Raw genomic sequence first — 20528 nt, forward strand, 5'->3', positions numbered from 1 at the left:
ATGGTGAAGGGCGTGGTGAGAGGGAGGAGACAGGGTCACGTGGTGAAGGGCGTGGTGAGAGGGAGGAGACAGGGTCACGTGGTGAAGGGGATATAGGTGGGATCCCGGGAGGGCTCCGGGGCAGTTGGTGGAGTCACGAAGCTGGACCACGTTGGGTGTTGCCGGAGGGATCCGCGCCATCAGCCACGTGGCTGGAGGAGCTTCGAGCACACCGTCGGCCAGCGGTGTGCGGAGCGGGGGAGCGGAGCGACTGACGGGAGAGCGCGTGCGGGGCACAGGGAGCAGCCGGTCCGCTGTCGGGACCAGCGGAGTGCGAGCGTCAACGGGAATAAAGAGAGACGGAGACCCAGCGGTGTGTCGGCGGAGTCCTTTATTACAGACGTCCACTGCATTCAGCCGTGAGCGACTCCGTGCCATCCACACTGGCTACTTACACGTGAGTTGTATTTTATTTAAATACAACTCGGCGGGAGCTTTCACAAGTTTAAAACAAAAGAAAACTCCTTGCATTGCTAAGACATTGATATTTGTGCGCACAGCCAAGCCACGATGCACGTCGCTCCCCACCCCGTTGAACGTCGTGTCGCGACCAAGTCGTCACTCTCACGCCACACACAACACACACAACCACTCGCTCGCTCGCTCACGTCGCTCGCTCACATCGCCTCTCGGCCTTCACCTCCAGCACCACCACCACCATAGTACATCGCTTCGATAGTCGTCACGCATTGTAGGAACGCGTCACCGACGTAGAGCGTGGGTTGCGTCTTGCTGTATTTGCAATCGGATTAATGAAAACGTACTTTGGTTTGATTTCTCTTCTCTTGATTTGACTGATTTTCTACACACCAAAGGATATGTCGTTCGCACTGTTGTCGACAGAATGCCATCACCCTGTGTGGGTTTATTGTATCTTGGGGGTATTTATTGACGGGCATTTTTTTCCAAGTTGGCTCGAGTCTCATTGTCAAAATAAGCACCGCGACCCCAACCGGCAATGCCCCACCGGGGACGGAAGGCGGCCAGAGTTGGGCAGCAGAGGCTCGGAGAGAGAGAAACCTCGTGGACTCCGCAGCCTCCACGGAAGCGGGGAGCATCTGCCGCTCACGTCTCTCCCCTCGCCACGGCCCAAGGGATTAAGAGGAGCGCACGCCGGCTGCGTCAAGAGCCATGAACGAGGAATACGTCCGCGAAGCTCACGGCGAAGCAGAAATCCCCGCGGCATGAGGAGGCACCGCGCGGTGACACCGTGCGCCGTCAGAGGCCGCAGAAATGAGGAGCACAACAAGTAGTTTGATTGTTCTTTTCGCTCGGAGTCATCGGCGCCTGGAGCGAGGCCAGAAAAATCGCTGATCGCGAGAGCCTCGTTTTAATCTCGGGGGGGGGACGGGAGCCCAAGATTTCAGCCTTGGACTCTGAACGTCGGTGATCAGAATTGCCCATTACGAGCCCCCATCACCAAAACCGAGTGACGCGTTGTGGTGTTTGCTCTCTCGCCTCGAGGACGACCACAGAGGCGCGTGGCGTAGTGCTGTGTCGTGCAGCGCAGTGCTGCGTTCTGAGCTACAGTGCCGAGTTCGTTAAAAAAAAAAATTCAAAATGTAAAAACTGTGCAATCGTATAATCGTCTATAATCGTCTCATGCGCGACTCAATTAAAAGTCCACCGGTAAACGCGAGCGTGGACATTGTATTGCTACGGACGATGCTCGCCTGGCACGGTGCAGCACCGCGTGGAACGGATAATCGGCAAAGTAAAAGAACGCGCCCCTCCAGTTGGTACCCGACTGGCCTGGGATTGGAGGAGAAACGCATCGCTGTCAACCCGTACGGTTAACCCCGTATTCTTGAACAGGGAAACGGAGTTTTCAGGCGCATACGGCGTAGAGCCGTAACATAATCTGTGATTCTCCCTCGTGATGGGACTTTTTAGAATGTTGAGATTTATAAGGGGCACGTGGTGACCAATAAAGTCTGAATTTGCCTGTAACAAGGTAGGGCGCTGATAAGGGGTTGACAGGTTTGATAAACACTGCACTATACACTACACTACTGTACACCGCACTGCTGTACACTACAATACTATACACTACTTACACAAATACTAAAATGGAAAGGAGCGAGTGACGGAAGATGATTGACAGGGAGGTCGTTGAAAGAAAGCGGGAAGGTGATTGGCTGGAGAGAAAGTGGGTCAAGGAACCTTCGAGAAAGGGGGCTTGAGGGATATAAAGGTGGTGGGGGGGGACGCGAGAGCCCGAGACGCTTGGGGTGAAGGGAATCCTCGAAGACCCCGTGGGTGTCTCGTGCTGGAAGAAATAAAGACTGCAACTGCTGAAGGCTGCTGTGTCGGTGTTACTACGTCAGCAATGATTCACCACGCACCACGTGATTAGATGCACACTCAAGTCTCACAGCCACGACTCGATAACAACAAATCTCATTCGTACCGTCCTCTCTGGGAGGGCTTTTCTAACCATTAGCTTCCCTTCAACGCGTCGTCACGCTACTCCAGTCGAGGTTCCATTCGTGACTTGCTGCTGCCGCTGCTGCGACGGTCAAAGTGAGCGGCATCTTAAGTGGGCAGCATGATTTACACGGCAGCTCGGAAAATTAAAAATGAAATCCGCGTCCCTCCAACTCGTCAATTCGGTCGTTAGCGCGACACTCCCCCTGCGGTTGGCGTCGACTTTCAACGCGGACAAAAGCCAAAACTTTTGGGATTTGTCGCCAGATTTTTAGAAGATTCTAACCGTGTGGCTCAAACCTGCAACCTCCTGTCCACCACGACGGGACGAGTGGCGGGCCGTGATGGCTTCTCAAACATTTAGAGTTTTTACATTCATATATGCTATTTATGTATGTGTTGGTTTACATAAATATATATACACACACACGCATTTGTGTACACGTGTACAATGTAAGGTTCCTTGCAAAGGCCGCTAAGGTGGACTCGCCGCCGCCCAAGTGGTGGAGCAGTCGCAGCAGCTGCTGCCGCTGCCGCTGCCGCAGGTGTGGAAGTAAAAGTGCTCCCAGCAAGGACTCGAGCTCGATCTGAACCCCGAACAACCAGCGAAGGTCCTCACACTCACACCCCCCCCCCCACACTCCCGCTGGGTAGCGCGTCGCACACGGTGGGACTGCGACACGGTTCACTGTGTCGGGAGCGATGGGGTCGGGGGCGATGGGTTAGGAGGTGGTGGGGTCAGGGGTCACGGGTTCGGGGGCGATGAGTTAGGAGGTGGTGGGGTCAGTGGTGGTGGGGGGTATGGGGTGAAGTGGTCGGGGGGCGATGGGGTCGGAGGTCACGGGTTCGGGGGCGATGGGATCGGATGCGATGGGTTTGGGGGCAATGGGGTCGGGGGTGACGGGGCCGGGGGTGACGAGGTCGGAGGTGACGAGGTCGGAGGCGACGAGGTCGGAGGTGACGGGCTCCGCTCCCTTGTTGCCCGAGCGCCGTCGCCTGACGAAGGTGAACGCGGCGCGGCACAGGAACGCCACAGCCAGCGTGACGAAGTAGCCGCAGTAGACGTAGAACTGCCCTCGTCAGGGACGCGGCGTGCAGACACGCGGCGCGTGACGGGCACGGGCAACGGAGAGACCGTGGCGGTAGGGGGTGGGGGGAGAGGGAGGGGAGAGGAGAGACGGGAACAGGAGGGAGGGCAGTGAGAGGGGGGACAACAACAGCCACAAAGTGAAGGGGTGCGAACTGAGAGAATGAGGAGCGGAGAGTCAAGGGGGTGGTGCAGCGCAGCAACTGGGGCAGAGCACTGAGCACTGTAGATCCGGCTGTGGAAGTGGATTCATGTGGAGTGGTGGGTTAATGTGGAGTGGTGGAATAATGTGGAGTGGTGGAATAATGTGGAGTGGTAGGTTAATGTGGAGTGGTGGGTTAATGTGGAGTGGTGGGTTAATGTGGAGTGGTGGGTTAATGTGGAGTGGTGGGTTAATGTGGAGTGGTGGGTTAATGTGGAGTGGTGGGTTAATGTGGAGTGGTGGAATAATGTGGAGTGGTGGGTTAATGTGGAGTGGTGGGTTAATGTGGAGTGGTGGAATAATGTGGAGTGGTGGAATAATGTGGAGTGGTGGGTTAATGTGGAGTGGTGGGTTAATGTGGAGTGGTGGGTTAATGTGGAGTGGTGGATTAATGTGGAGTGGTGGGTTAATGTGGAGTGGTGGAATAATGTGGAGTGGTGGGTTAATGTGGAGTGGTGGGTTAATGTGGAGTGGTGGATTAATGTGGAGTGGTGGGTTAATGTGGAGTGGTGGGTTAATGTGGAGTGGTGGGTTAATGTGGAGTGGTGGGTTAATGTGGAGTGGTGGGTTAATGTGGAGTGGTGGAATAATGTGGAGTGGTGGGTTAATGTGGAGTGGTGGGTTAATGTGGAGTGGTGGGTTAATGTGGAGTGGTGGGTTAATGTGGAGTGGTGGAATAATGTGGAGTGGTGGGTTAATGTGGAGTGGTGGGTTAATGTGGAGTGGTGGGTTAATGTGGAGTGGTGGGTTAATGTGGAGTGGTGGGTTAATGTGGAGTGGTGGGTTAATGTGGAGTGGTGGAATAATGTGGAGTGGTGGGTTAATGTGGAGTGGTGGGTTAATGTGGAGTGGTGGGTTAATGTGGAGTGGTGGGTTAATGTAGAGTGGTGGAATAATGTGGAGTGGTGGGTTAATGTGGAGTGGTGGGTTAATGTGGAGTGGTGGGTTAATGTGGAGTGGTGGATTCATGTGGAGTGGTGGGTTAATGTGGAGTGGTGGGTTAATGTGGAGTGGTGGGTTAATGTGGAGTGGTGGGTTAATGTGGAGTGGTGGGTTAATGTGGAGTGGTGGATTAATGTGGAGTGGTGGGTTGACAGCGAGTGTGGTGGACTCACGGTTATTGTGGTGGACGCGGGGCGAGTGAGGTGGTCGACGCGGGGCGAGTGAGGTGGTGGACGCGGGGCGAGTGAGGTGGTGGACGCGGGGTGAGTGAGGTGGTGGACGCGGGGCGAGTGAGGTGGTGGACGTGGGGCGAGTGAGGTGGTGGACGCGGGGCGAGTGAGGTGGTCGACGCGGGGCGAGTGAGGTGGTGGACGCGGGGCGAGTGAGGTGGTGGACGCGGGGCGAGTGAGGTGGTGGACCAGCCACCTCACCTGGGCGTGCACGGACAGCGAGAGGCCGAGCTTGTCGCACACGACGAGCGTCACGACGGTCTGCAGCACAGTGGCGAGGAACGTGCTCACCCCGAACACCAGCGCGCTGCACTCGCGCGTCAGCTCCTTGCCGATCTGGAACCTGCGGAGGCGGCACGCGACGCCCGTTCGTCTCGGATCACGCCACCCCCTTGGCGGACCATGGCGGCGGCGGCGTCGCTCCCACGCCACGAACGCCACAGACGGAGGCCAGAGCCCGGACCGCGGCGGAACGTCAAAAAGAAAGTCAACGTCTCTCGTACGGCGACCCTACCGGTCGAACCCCCCCCCCCTCCCCGGTCGCAACCTTCCACGCCGCCATCGGTCGACCATCAACCGGGGGGGGGGGGGGGGAGGGGCCTTGCGGCCGATGCCACAAAAAAATGGCGCCATCAAAGATTTGGCGGCTTGCGAGTGGCGTGGCCGAGAATGCCAAACCATCGACCGCATTGCAAACACTCTGCCGACGCTGTCTTCACTCCTTTAAAGGAGGAAGGGACGAGATCCACTCTGCTTCTGAACCAGACAGCTGGGTGGATAACGACATCTAAAACCGCATCTTTAATCGTCCGCTATTAATTCGTACAGAAAGAAGAAGACCCGAGCAGCGTCTTGGCTGTCTAGGCACCCTTCTTCTTAGCAGCAGGTTGACGATGTCATTCGAGACGTTGTTGTCCACTGAGTTGTCTGTTGGGACGCAGGGTGGATCTCGTCCGTTCCTCCTTCAAAGGAGCGGACACAGCTGCGGCCGTTGACGATGTGTGCCGACCCTTTGGGGTCGGTGGCCGCGCTGCTCGCAGGCCGCGCCATCTGTGGCATCGGGTGGCTGCATCGGCCGCGTGGGCCGCTCCCGACTCGGTCGACCACTGGAAGGTTGAACCCGGGACGTGTCTCGTTGATGTCGGCCGCAGTCCAGGCTGCTACATCTGAACGTGTCGCGTGCACAATCGAATTCGCGTGCTGAGCGTATCATTTGTAACGTGCCCAGTTTTCACGCGGAGGAGCGGGCAACCCCAGGCAAGCAGGAAGGCAGCCGGAATCGTCGTCAACTTTGCCCAAGCTCCGTGGCCCTATATATATTGAGATGTTTGGCGAGTGTTTGTGCCGTACAGGTGGGAGGAAATCGGGAGCACCCCACCGCCATCGCACCCTGGCCACGAAGCCGGCGACTTTGGCACCCACGGACGGGCAGGCAGGGAGATTCACGAATCGGTTTGCGATCCGCTAACCCTCCTGCTCGCCTCCTCCACGACCGGCGGATCGCAGCGCCGACAGTGACGTCTGGGCGGGGGGGGGCGGCGTTCGCGGCGCTTCCCGTACGTGGCGACGGTGAGCAGGAGCTGGTGCACCGTGCGGAAGAGCACGTAGGCGGCGTAGCACAGCCAGATGCTGCGCGTGACGTTCATGGCGTAGAGCAGCGCCGCCTCCAGCGCCACCACCACCCCGAGCAGCAGCTCCCCCCACACGGCCCAGCGCACGCGCAGGAAGCCCACGGCCAGCGACGCCAGCGCACCTTGTCACACGCACACACGCAGACACCACCTTATACACACACACACACAGACACACAGACACACACGCAGACACCACCTTATACACACACACACACAGACACACAGACACCGCCTTATATACACACACAGACACACACGCAGATACCACCTTATACACACACACACAGACACTCAGACACCGCCTTATATACACACACAGACACACACGCAGACACCACCTTATACACACACACACAGACACCGCCTTATACACACACACACACAGACACACAGACACCGCCTTATATACACACACAGACACACACGCAGATACCACCTTATACACACACACACAGACACACAGACACCGCCTTATATACACACACAGACACACACGCAGACACCACCTTATACACACACACACACAGACACACAGACACCGCCTTATATACACACACAGACACACACGCAGACACCACCTTATACACACACACACACAGACACACAGACACCGCCTTATATACACACACAGACACACACGCAGATACCACCTTATACACACACACACAGACACACAGACACCGCCTTATATACACACACAGACACACACGCAGACACCACCTTATACACACACACAGACACACAGACACCGCCTTATATACACACACAGACACACACGCAGATAGCATCTCATACACACACACGCAGACACCGCCTTATACACACACACACAGACACACAGACACCGCCTTATATACACACACAGACACACACGGAGACACCGCCTTATACACACACACGCAGACACCACCTTATACACACACACACAGACACACAGACACCGCCTTATATACACACACAGACACACACGCAGACACCGCCTTATACACACACACACAGACACCGCCTTATACACACACAGACACAAACGCAGATAGCATCTCATACACACACACGCAGACACCGCCTTATACACATACACACAGACACACAGACACCGCCTTATATACACACACAGACACACACGCAGACACCGCCTTATACACACACACACAGACACACAGACACCGCCTTATATACACACACAGACACACACGCAGACACCGCCTTATACACACACACGCAGACACCGCCTTATACACACACACAGACACACACGCAGTCACGCACGCAGACACCACCTTATATACACACACACACATACACACACCACCTCATACACACACACGCAGACACCGCCTTATACACACACACACACACAGACACACACCACCTCATACACACACGCAGACACCGTCTTATATACACACACACACACGCAGATACCACCTCAAATAGACACACACGCAGACACACAAACAGACACACGCTTCCCACCTCTCCCGCCCCTCCCCTCCACTGTAATGCTATCGTCGTTGAGGCTGTATCTGCATTATAATTACTTTGGCAGATTTAAATTTGTATCTTTTTCAGAGATACAGCATGGTAATTGATGGTTAATTATATATTTCACTTACATTTTCTTTTAAAAAAAAGATAATCTTGATATTGCGATTATGATTTTTTTATTTTTGTAATTTCCCTTATCTATTATCGTTTATTTCACCGTGACTTTCATGCGTTTCTCAGAGAAGCGGCGGTGTTGTTTTTTGTCGATGAAACGCCGATTTAAGAGCTCCTTGGCTCACAGGGAACTTCGAAATAAACCTGAAACCGAAACCGAACGTCGTTCGGCCGAGCCAGCGATCGCGTCCCGTAAGTATCGTCGGGATGTGTCCGCCTGTGAACATCGCAGCTAAACCCAGGGCCAGTCACGGACATCGGCATCTGCCTGTCGGGCGGCAGGGATCGATCTTTGCCGAGACCGGACTGCCCGGCACCGCCACGTTCAGCTTCCCCGCACGAGACGGCGCACGGTGCTGACCGACAAACGCCCCCCCCGCGGTGGCTCCACAGCGGGGGAAGTTCGGCGCACGGAGCGCCCCGGGGCGGGGTGCGGGTGGAGAGCCACGCGGCTCATCCCGCGGTGGGCTGGAAGGTTGACGACGGGCAGGGCAAGGGGCACGGAGCGGTCAGAGCAGGGCCACGCACCGAGATCGGCTCCCAGGCGTCGGCAGGGACCCTGCCCGGCACATGCCTCGGCTCGAGGCGTGAGGAACGAACTCTGATGACACGGGACACGTGGAGGGGGACGTGGGCTTAGCCGTTGTTACTTTGACCCTCCGCTAATGACGCCGATGGTTAATTATCGCTCGATGGAGGTTACAAAAAACTCAACCCCACTGGCAATTCGATTCATCATTGTGATTCAGGGTCCTGCTCTTTGATTCGAACGTTGATCCTGAATCTTGTTTTTAGCATCTTGTCTGTATTGCTGCTTGTGTATCCCTCTCGCTGGAGAGTTTCGCTTTCTCCGTTTGCCTGAATTGATGTAACATGAGCATACCATTTGCATATACAGTAGAACCCTCTTAACGACCACCCCGGTTAATCCAATGTGTAGTGTATAGTAGTGTAGTATGTAGTGTATAGTAGTGTAGTGTATAGTAGTGTAGTGTATAGTAGTGTAGTGTGTAGTAGTGTATAGTAGTGTAGTGTATAGTAGTGTAGTGTATAGTAGTGTAGTGTATAGTAGTGTAGTGTATAGTAGTGTAGTGTATAGTAGTGTAGTGTATAGTAGTGTAGTGTATAGTAGTGTAGTGTGTAGTAGTGTATAGTAGTGTAGTGTATAGTAGTGTAGTGTATAGTAGTGTAGTGTATAGTAGTGTAGTGTATAGTAGTGTAGTGTGTAGTGTATAGGCCTTTGACGTGCATTCCCTATCCTCGCTTGACGACCAATTCACTTAACGGCCGGCTACGTGGAAACATTTGACTCAAACACACAAGATCCTGTGCGTATATTGTGTGAGCATTAGATATTGATTCGTTCGACTCCCAGTATCCACGTGACAGGACAGGTGGGGTTCATGGCTCGTGACCTCTTGACCCCAGTCTACATCAATTGCCTCAATTTCCTGCAGTTGGCTGGACCAGATCAATAACTTGAAGGTACGTCAACCTAAAGCTTCACCAGCGAAAACAAGTCCAGTTTTTAAAAAACGAATCCCAGCCGGCCACCCAAACATATAAACACGAGGGGTCTCTGTCGCCTGCAGCAGAGCCTCGAGAGCCGTGGTTCTTCACACTGGGGGTGCGAGATGCCCTTGCTGGGGGTAGCGAGACGTGGCCAGATTTTTGTTCGAAGGTAAATAATCGAAAACACAAATTAACCCACAGGGCACGTGAAGTTACAACTTACTTTGTTTAATCAAATCCTCCGTATTTATTAACATAAATAAAAAAAATTACAATTGAGAACCAAAGGGCTGCAAGGCTGCAATCAAGGTGAAGAACCACTACCCTGAAGGAATTCAGGCCAAACGCTTCGTCCCAATATCCCAGCGGCGCTGCGCTTGCTCCAGCATGGCACTTACGAATCTCACGGCGGGGGGGCTGGTGGGGTGGGGGAGTGGGGGGTGAGGGGGGGTGGTGCGACCTCACTCAGCAGGGTGGACGTGGCCTCCGTGGCGCCGTTGTAGACGCGGGGGTTGTCGCGCGACGGCTCCACCTCGTCCCACAGCAGCTGCACGTAGTAGATGACCATGTAGTACCCGGCCATGCCGAACACCCACCAGGCGCACCACGAGCACAGGCTGGGCGACGAGGCGACGGCGCGGCCCGCCCTGCGCAGCCACTCGAGGTACGTGGCGGCGGCCGCCCGTCCGCGCCCCGGCCTCCCGCGGCCCTCGGCGCTCACGGCGGCGGCGGCGGCGGGCGCCGCGACGCCGAAGCCGCCCCCTCGGGCGGCGTCCGCGTCGCCGTTCGCGAGCGGCCCCCACTCGGGGCACCGCCCGTCGCCAGCGGCGACGACGTCGCCCGGCGGGGGCCGGTGGAAGAAGAGGCTGCGTCGGGGCCACGGCAAGAAGAGCGAGAAGAGGAAGGAGACGGAGACGAAGCCCAGGGAGACGCGGTTGAGCGTCGCGTAGGAGACGCCCCACACCGTCACGCACAGCTGCCCCAGCGCGGAGCTGCCGAAGAGGCCGAGGAGGGTGGCCGCGCGCGACACGCTCGTCACGCGCTGCACGTGGCCCGTCTCCACGAGCGCGAAGAGGATCGGCGAGAACGCCACGCGCGCCGCCATGCTCACGCCGTAGAAGAACTCCACGAACTGGATGCCGAGGATGCCCCGCGTGAACAGCAGGAGCAGCCACACGGCCACCAAGCTGGCGCTCTGCAGCACCAGCATGGGCTTGTAGCGCAGCAGGTCGGACAGCAGGAAGACGGGCACCAGCACGGCCATGTAGGAGTAGACGAGCACCGGCATCACCTCGTTGGTGATCTGGGCGCCCGCCGGGGGCGGCAACGACAACAACGACAACAAACGAGCCGCGTCAAGGCTCGCGTCGCCGGCGGCGGCGGCGCGGGACCGCCCCGTTCGGTGGCGCATTCGCCGCTGGAGCTGCCCTGGGTAGCGCCGCCGGTGCGTCCGGTGCGTTGACCGTGAACAGCAAGCTCCGGTCCGCTTCACGGTGGACGCGAAAGAGACCCCGTGGCGTCATTCGCGAAAGGTGGAAAAACCCAGCAACCATCGCCACAGACTAGGAAGCTCCCGCTCGCTACGGCCGCGAGAGGCAGCAGCGCCCCTTCCCTGGCCTGGTGATGGCGGCTCTGTGCCGTGAGAATGGCACCGATATGGAATGAGCTCGTGGTTTGAATCGAGCTGAAGGAACGTTCCCCGCTGGAGCTCTCTCCGCAGATCCTCGCTTCTACCCGCACGATGACTCTCACGGCTTGTGCTAGTATGTGATTGGACTTTACCTACACTGTGAGCGTAGAGTAATCATCATTACTGTCTTCTTCTCATTGTTTGCATTCTATCTACAGTGCGAGTGGAGTCACTATTATTACGATCTTTTTTTTATTGTGGACGTCTCACCTGCTCACGCGTCAGGTTCTTGTCGGGGCTGAGCAGGAAGGGCATGAGGAAAGACTCGGCCGGCCTCAGCTGAGACACGAAGCCGTAGATGCAGACGATCAGCGCCGGGCACCACCACTTACAGCTGGCCATGGCGCCCAGCGACTCGCTCCTGCTCCACAAACACAAAGATCCCCACCCACCGCCCGCCGCGTAGCCTCAACAAGTGGTCAGGGCGAGTGCTGTTGGCGAGCGGCGCCTGTGACGGGCGAGCACGGTGCACCGGCGGGTGGGTGGCCAGCAACCACGCCCGGCCGCCTTTGTCGCCCCAGTGGCGATGTTTATACGTCACACCGGGTACTCGGTTGAGGCTGAGTCGACCTAGGGGAGGCCCAGAACCGGTTCATATTATATTCGACACCGATGTTGGCCGTGAGTGGGGATCGAACTCGGGTTGCCGGGTTTGTAGCGCCGTGCGCTAACCACTGCGCCACCGCTCTCTATATAAAGACAAACATCCCCCATATAGCCTTTAATAGACTGTGGGGGCAAGGGCTGTTAGTGAGCAGCACCTCTGACAGCCGGCATAGAGAACGAGGGGGTGGCATACCAGTCAAACCCTTATCAGTGCCCTACCTTATTACAGACAAATTCCAACCTTATTTGTCACCCCGTGCCATTATAAATCTCAACGTTCATCCTACAAGTCCCATCACAAACAAATAGACAAAAAAAAATTGCCCAGAATGAAACGGCTGTACGCCGTATAGACCTGACAACTCCATGTCCCTGTACGGGGATACGGGCGGTAAACCGTGTGGGTTGACAGCCATGAGTAGGGGCACGTAGTCAGAACGTTACAACAGCACACAATACAAACAACATGACAGCAGTGGAAGGCATAGGAAAGGTAAACAAATCACTTGAAAACAACTACAAATAAAACTAAAGTACTTTTTTTAATCTTACCAGGTAAAGCCCTCTGAGCGATGAGCTCATTTTTCAGAAGCGACCTGGCGGTCACAAATGATAGCTCAACGAAGTGGCTTATCGCGTGGAACTGTTTTGCACCAAAATATTCTCAATAACCTAACTGCATTCCCAAGGGGCTCTGCCACGGTTGGATACCTGGTCGAGGTTTTGCCGGTCAGCCCTTGGCGCGGTCGTGCTCTGCTCTAGCCGCGGTCGGCGTCTCCTCTCGTACCCCGGGAGAACTGGTGTCTGGCAGCCACCCGCCGCACGGTACAGAGGTGCACACCCTTGGGTCACGTCTCGAAAGGGAGGGCGCATGGTCAGCAGGTTGCCTCAACTGGAATCATTCTCGGTGATGGATTGTGGCTAGAGGGGAGCTCCGAGCGGGTGATTAATGACCGCTTTCCTCGACGCACACAACCTGTTCCATGACAGATGACGCATCTGCTGTTGCAGATAATTACACGAACTGGGCAGTCAACATTTCATCTCTCCTATCTCGGGATTTTTTGGCATATCTCTCGATTGTGCTTTGACTTTGAACAGCCAAGAAGAATCTGGAAGAGTCTCTTCTGAAGAGAGATGATCGTCGGATAAATGATGCCAAGGCCGATAAATTCCATCCATTGTCAAAAATAAATCTACGAGGCCACGCGCATCGCCATCGAGCCAGAAAAATAAACACATTTGACCCACACAAATGTCACGACGCCCGCCACACGAATACCGCCAGAAGCTGCACCCACCACCACACGCTGCGGTGCAACAGCCACGTCACAAGCAAGTTGCCATTACGCCGAGTGGACAGTTTTAACCTTCCGTCCTCGATGGCGTTTCAAGCACCGCTTTGACAATCGCGAACAAAAATCTCCCCACGGCGTTGGGTCGGTGGTGCTCACGACGTTTTAAAATAGCCTCATCCCGGCTCTGGAACGGTGTCTTGGGTGCTACGAGGACAAAGATTTGAAGTAAATGTTTGTCAACTCTTACATTTTAACCGTATATACACCGTCTCTTCACTGTAATTCTTACGCATCTTATTGTTACATTTCGATTTAAAGCTTTTGCGACTGCAGGGATTCATCTTCTTGGTTCTTTCGGTAAAGTCACGTAGAAGGGAAATAAAAAAAATAAAAAAATGGGTCCTCAGGTGGTTCCGACAGATCTGTCTTCACCTGAGGACGGCTGCTTGCGTTTAGGCCGAAACGTCGTGAGAATTGTATTTCATTGTTTTATTTTTATTCTTTTATTATTTCCCTTCTACGTGACTTTACCGAAAGAACCAAGAAGATCTTATTGTTAGTTTTCACGTTGGGTTAGAAACACTTAAGTCTGTGCTCTGCAGTTGCCTGCCATGAAAGTGGACCTCAGTTGTTTGCCACGACCGGTTCAGATCATCGTCACCGGTGTTGGCCGTGAGCGGGAATCGAACTCGGGACGCCGGGTTCGTATCGCAGCGTAACGCTAACCGCTGCACCACCGCTCCCCACGAATCACAGGTACACAACGGACACGGCAATAGACACATCGAGCCCCGAAGCACAAATGGCGTACGCCTGCTGTAGCCCGCACAACCACGTGTGCGTGCACACGCTCGCCACTTGGCACACTGGCGCTCGCACCTCCCGAGTAGCACGGTCGGCTACGTGCGGAGCGAAAGAAGTTCAGCGTACAGTACATTTGTAGTAGCAGGGTGCCATGGCCTGCCAGCTCTGAACCAATGTCATACACCCAGCCATCACACTCACCATGGAGGTGGAAAAGAGACCCGATGGCTCATTGGGACACTCTGTCTACAGGAAAGCCACCCACACGGACGCCAATCAAAAAACCTGACTCCCACCACCATCCAGCCCAGAAAAATTCCCTCATCAAAACTCTACACCACAGGGCTCGTTGCATTTCCGACCGTCACCACCTAGCCAGTGAACTGGAGCACGTACACCAAGCCCTCAAGGTGGATGGATATTCGGATTGCACAATCCGTAAAGCTGTCACACCCAACCGTTGAGAGAGAACCACCTGAGGACCCAATCAAAACCATCACCTTACCATATATAGCAGTGGTCACCAAAAACATTTCCAAAACATGAGCAAACACAAGATCCAGGTTCAATTCAACACAGTACATAAAATTCGTGATCTGATCCCATCTGTGAAGGATGTGATCCCTGACATGCAATACCCCGGTGTCTACAAACTAAGTTGTGCCTGCGGCAGCAGTTACATTGGGGAAACCAAGCGACATGTCTCAGACCGTGTTCGTGAACACAAGGCAGATCTGAAACACGGTAGAACTAATACCTCTGCCGTGGCTGATCATTGTTTTAACGCTGTGGGCACACATGAAATATATTTCTCCAAGACGAAGGTACTATGCAAACCCACTGGCTATAAACAAAGATGTGTTCATGAAGCCATCCAGATATACAAACACAGACACAATTTCACCCGAGAAGATGGGTACAAACTGAGCAATCATTGGAAGGATGTTATTAACCAGGTAAAGTCATAACTTGCTGTGATGCTTACATCCTACCTGCCGATGTTAGCAGTTACATGTATTTCTGCATTACCTTGTTAAATGTCTTTACATTAACAGGCTAAATGTCTCGCTAACATAGCCGCTGCTTCCCTTTTCCTCGATGTGGCGGTGGCTCTCGTTGTTTACAAGACTGAATGTGTCTCATTAACACAGCCGCTGCTGCGGGAGCCATTTCACATTGACATTCTAATCTGTAATCTCAACGTAGGCGTGTGGTTACATTAACACATTGACATGCTAATCTCTAGCAATACAGTGGCTTCTTCAGCACCGTAGTCGTGTGGTTACATTGACATGCTAATCTCTAATCTCACCGTAGTGGTGTGGTTACATTAACACATTGACATGCTAATCTCTAGCAATACAGTGGCTTCTTCAGCACCGTAGTCGTGTGGTTACATTGACATGCTAATCTCTAATCTCACCGTAGTGGTGTGGTTACATTAACACATTGACATGCTAATCTCTTCTTGGTTCTTTCGGTAAAGTCACGTAGAAGGGAAGTAATAAAATAATAAAAAAATAAAACATAATAAAACAATTCTCACGACGTTTCGGCCACAACGCAAGCAGCCATCCTCAGGCGAAGAATGAAACACCCCAAGCTTGGAGCGTATATTTAAGCTGGGTTAGAGGGGGGGGAGGTGGGAAGAAGAGCGCCTAAACAAAATAATTTGCATATCAAGAGGAATTCAGCATATGGAAAATGCGTAGGAGGTGGGCGGGGGGGGTTCCAAATCAATACTATGCCCGTGCATTATGCAGGATTAGCAGCATCAAAGGGGGGGGGGGAAGGGGGGGAGCATTAACAAAGGAAAGGAATGTTAATAGTATGTAGCTGTAGTTACTAAACAACCACGTAAAAAACTACAGTATAAACTGCATGACAAACTAAAGTATAAACTACATAGCATCATCAGTAAACTTACTATACTCTACAATAAGCTGAGTTACTAACAGTAAGTAATACATGAAAAATTCTACGTTGTAAAAAATTATATAATATGCTTCCATCTAAACTTTATTCTCTTACATCACACGCGTCTATACCATACTATATACTTCCATAGGCAAAACCAACATTAAATTACATACTGTATTGCTATAAACCACCCTATACCTTATACATTTTTAATATAACACTATGTATTATTCTACCCTCGAGTAGATCTACCCTCGAGTAGATGTAGCTCTCAAGGGCTTGAGTCACATCGCTGCAGACGTAGCAAGATCGGAAATCTCTGTAACCCTCAAAAACGCTAAGATGCCAGCTAGCAACATCAGCAAAGATGAGCGTTTTGAATTAGCTCAATTAAAAAAGAGGGATGACATTGTCATCCTCTCAGCCGACAAAGGCAATGCCACTGTCATCATGGACAAAATAGAATACAACAACAAAATTCAAGAACTACTCACCGATGGCAGCTATACAAAAATAAAAAGAGACCCCACCAACAGCCTCGTCTCCAAAACCAACAACATCATTTCTGCTTCAACCGCATTAATTGATCAGACCAAACAGTTCTCGTTGAAACCTTCTGCAGCCAGGCCACCAAGATTGTACGGCTTGCCAAAGATACATAAAGAAGATACACCTCTTCGTCCCATTGTCTCTACTATCAACTCCCCGACTTACAAACTGGCTCGTTTTTTGTCCGAAATCCTACGGCCTTTCACTGGAAAAACCACCTCTGCAGTACTAAACTCTACTGACCTGGTATCAACAATCAAGGGGATTGCCCTGTCCCCAGACGACCTGCTTGTCAGTTTTGATGTGGTTTCCTTGTTCACCAAGGTGCCTGTGCCTGACACCATCGCAATCATTGAAGACTTGGTTCATCAAGGACTGAATGCTGGGGTACCCCCCCTGGTGAGACACTGCTTAACCAATACATACTTCACCTGGAATGGAACCTTCTACAAGCAAATTGAGGGCACCCCAATGGGCTCCCCCTTATCTCCGGTTGTAGCCAACATCTTCATGGAGAAATTTGAGACGGACGCCATCCAGACTGCGACTCTACGCCCGACCTTATGGAAGAGGTACGTAGACGACACTTTTGTCATCTGGCCACATGGCCGGCCTGCTCTAGACCAATTTCTCGACCATATCAATTCCATACACCCAGCCATCAGATTCACCATGGAAGTCGAAAATGATGGCAAGCTACCCTTTTTGGATGTCCTAATCAAAAGGAGACCTGATGGTTCAATGAGCCACTCTGTCTACAGGAAAGCCACCCACACGGATGCTTATCTAAAACCGGATTCCCACCACCATCCATCCCAGAAGAATTCTCTCATCAAGACTCTATATCATAGAGCCCAATGCATCTCCGACCATGAACACATTTCCAGTGAACTCAAACACGTACGCCAAGCTCTTAAGGCTAATGGTTACTCCGACTACACAATCCGCAAAGCCATCACTCCAACCACCAAGAAAGATCCTGTTGAGGAGCCTTTCAAGACCATCACCTTACCCTACATTGCTGGGGTCACAAAAAAGATCTCCAAAATCCTGATTAAACACAAGATCCAGGTCCGATTCAACACAGTACATAAAATCCGTGATCTGGTACCGTCTGTAAAAGATGTGGTTCCAGACATACAGTACCCTGGTGTCTACAAACTAAGTTGCCTCTGTGGTAGCAGTTACATTGGGGAAACCAAACGACATGTCTCGGACCGCATCCGTGAACATAAAGCTGACCTGAAACACTGTAGGACAAACACCTCAGCCGTGGCAGATCACTGTTACAACTCAGTGGGCTCACATGACATTGACTTCTCCAAGACAGAGGTTCTCTGCAAGCCATCTGGCTATCATGAGAGATTCGTACATGAGGCGATCCACATTTACAAACACAGAGACAATTTTAACCGAGAAGATGGATTCTGGCTTAGCAATCACTGGAAGGACGTAATAAACCATTTTGATACACATTAGGGTGGGTAGAATAATACATAGTGTTATATTAAAAATGTATAAGGTATAGGGTGGTTTATAGCAATACAGTATGTAATTTAATGTTGGTTTTGCCTATGGAAGTATATAGTATGGTATAGACGCGTGTGATGTAAGAGAATAAAGTTTAGATGGAAGCATATTATATAATTTTTTACAACGTAGAATTTTTCATGTATTACTTACTGTTAGTAACTCAGCTTATTGTAGAGTATAGTAAGTTTACTGATGATGCTATGTAGTTTATACTTTAGTTTGTCATGCAGTTTATACTGTAGTTTTTTACGTGGTTGTTTAGTAACTACAGCTACATACTATTAACATTCCTTTCCTTTGTTAATGCTCCCCCCCTTCCCCCCCCCCCTTTGATGCTGCTAATCCTGCATAATGCACGGGCATAGTATTGATTTGGAACCCCCCCCGCCCACCTCCTACGCATTTTCCATATGCTGAATTCCTCTTGATATGCAAATTATTTTGTTTAGGCGCTCTTCTTCCCACCTCCCCCCCCTCTAACCCAGCTTAAATATACGCTCCAAGCTTGGGGTGTTTCATTCTTCGCCTGAGGATGGCTGCTTGCGTTGTGGCCGAAACGTCGTGAGAATTGTTTTATTATGTTTTATTTTTTATTATTTTATTACTTCCCTTCTACGTGACTTTACCGAAAGAACCAAGAAGATGAATCCCTGCAGTCACGAAAGCTTTAAATCGAAAAATGCTAATCTCTAATCTCTAGCAATACAATGGCCGAGCTATATTACTTGTAAATTCCATCTCTAGCCCTGCCCACTTACCCTTGGCTTGTACCCATCTCAAACCTTTAGAACCTCTTGCTGCAGCAGCTCTCCCGCTATATTTCTCCTGCCTCAGCAGTTCGCCTGCTGTATTTTTCACCTGAAGACGATTGCTTGTGTTGCGATCGAAATGTCGTGATTTTTTTTTCTATCTACGTGACTTTACCGAAAAACCCAAAGAGTAGGAGGGATAATCACGAGTATGGGCGCGTTATATAATAACCAACTACATTAGGGGCGTAACCGGGTTAAAGGTCAAGAGCAGGGTCAGCCGGGAAGCTTGGGGAACCTGCTCGAAGGTTCTAGAAGGAGGCGTGGCCGGAGGCGGGGCCTGGCCACGCCGGAGAGTATATAGGGGGGACGTGACCCAAGGTTCGGGGCTGTCGTGGGGTCCGGGTCCTGGCTGCCGTCACTGTCTTCGCCGTCATCTCTTCATCGTCCGGCCGCATGGCCGATCCTCTGCGCGGCTCCCATCGTCGTCGTTGCTATATTAGTCAGCCAGCTATAGAGTTAGACGCCGACGATGGGGCTGCGTAGATGGGTCAGCTATGCGTAGCCGTGTATATGTAATAAACGACTGGACCACGATGTCTGTCTCAGTGTCCTTTATTATTCGGTTCGTGCTGTACACCCACACGGCTGTCTTTACTCCGTAGCTTCTCCACGGTGCTGACTCCAATGTCGGCCCGATCCACAACAGCAGCTCCGCTGCTGTTTCTCTCACACAGCCCCCCTTGGCTGTCTCTCTGCTGCTCTTCTCCCTCCGCAGCTCTCACAGCTTCTTGCTCTCTCTCTCTCTCTCCGCAGCTCCTCCTGGCAGCCACACCGCTGCCTCTAACAAGCAGCCCCCTCTCTCTCTCTCTCTCTCCGCAGCTCCTCCTGGCAGCCACACCGCTGCCTCTAACACGCAGCCCTCCTGGCTGTCTCCTCCCCAGCTGCACACCACTCCGCAGCTTCCTCTTATCTTCGGGGTTGGCTCCCGATGGCCGTCGGCGCCCCCCCTCTCCACACTTGCCCGCGTGGCCTCACTCTTTTCCGCTCACACCCCGACTGCCTTCCCCTTCCGGTTTACCCGCTTAAAGCCCCGAACCTTCCCCCCACGTCACATGACTCCACCCCCCGTGACGTCACCTCCGGAAGGTCGCTTACGCCCGCATTACACCACCCTCCCCCGTAGAAAAATCCCAGCCGACCTCGGCTGACTAATAGCAAATCGTAATGCGGCGAACCGAGCTTCCCCCCCTAAAGGACACTAAGCATATAATGTAACAACAAGAACAACAACAACGCAATTAACATCAACGAACGTACAAAAGCATGCAATAAATACAACTGTAAGAAAAAAATAACAAGACAGCAACAATCAACGAAACGTAAGCGATTTGGAACGTGTGCGGGTCGCCGGCCCGTCCCGGACGGTCGGCGGCCCACTCGCAGAACGGGAACGCGATGAAAGTCGAGGAATGACAGGGGGTAATCCCCCTGTCGTAGCCGGAAGTCCACCGACGTCCCGTGTCCCTAAAGAGTTAGTCTTGGGCTTGTCCTGTGACCGTGCCCGCAGCTGGGTCGGAAGAGCTGCAGGGCTCGAAGGTCCCGCAGACCTGGCAGGCGTCCTCCGAGCAGGGCCCCTCGTCC

At 52.8% G+C, this 20528-nt stretch overlaps 1 protein-coding gene across 6 annotated transcripts in view; it reads right to left on the reverse strand.

Moving 5' to 3' along the window:
- Nucleotides 1-352: 352 nt before the first annotated feature.
- LOC144731320 (thiamine transporter 1-like) overlaps nt 353-20528 on the reverse strand; it is a 31218-nt gene continuing 11042 nt past the window's right edge. For 4 of the 6 annotated variants that reach the window (XM_078612381.1, XM_078612378.1, XM_078612382.1 and 1 more), the window contains 4 exons: nt 11636-11786; nt 10201-11038; nt 6488-6680; nt 4613-5270 (listed from right to left, as the gene is read on the reverse strand). In XM_078612381.1, the coding sequence (XP_078468507.1) occupies nt 4721-5270; nt 6488-6680; nt 10201-11038; nt 11636-11786 (1732 nt within the window). In that variant the 3' untranslated portion in view covers nt 4613-4720. Of the gene's footprint in view, nt 3537-4612; nt 5271-6487; nt 6681-10200; nt 11039-11635; nt 11996-20528 lie in introns of those variants that run through there. The other 2 variants (XM_078612384.1, XM_078612383.1) reach the window with 2 other exon arrangements.

This window comes from Lampetra planeri, chromosome 38 (genome assembly GCF_965212315.1).
Source record: "Lampetra planeri chromosome 38, kcLamPlan1.2.h2, whole genome shotgun sequence".
NCBI classification, from domain to species: Eukaryota; Metazoa; Chordata; class Hyperoartia; order Petromyzontiformes; family Petromyzontidae; genus Lampetra; species Lampetra planeri.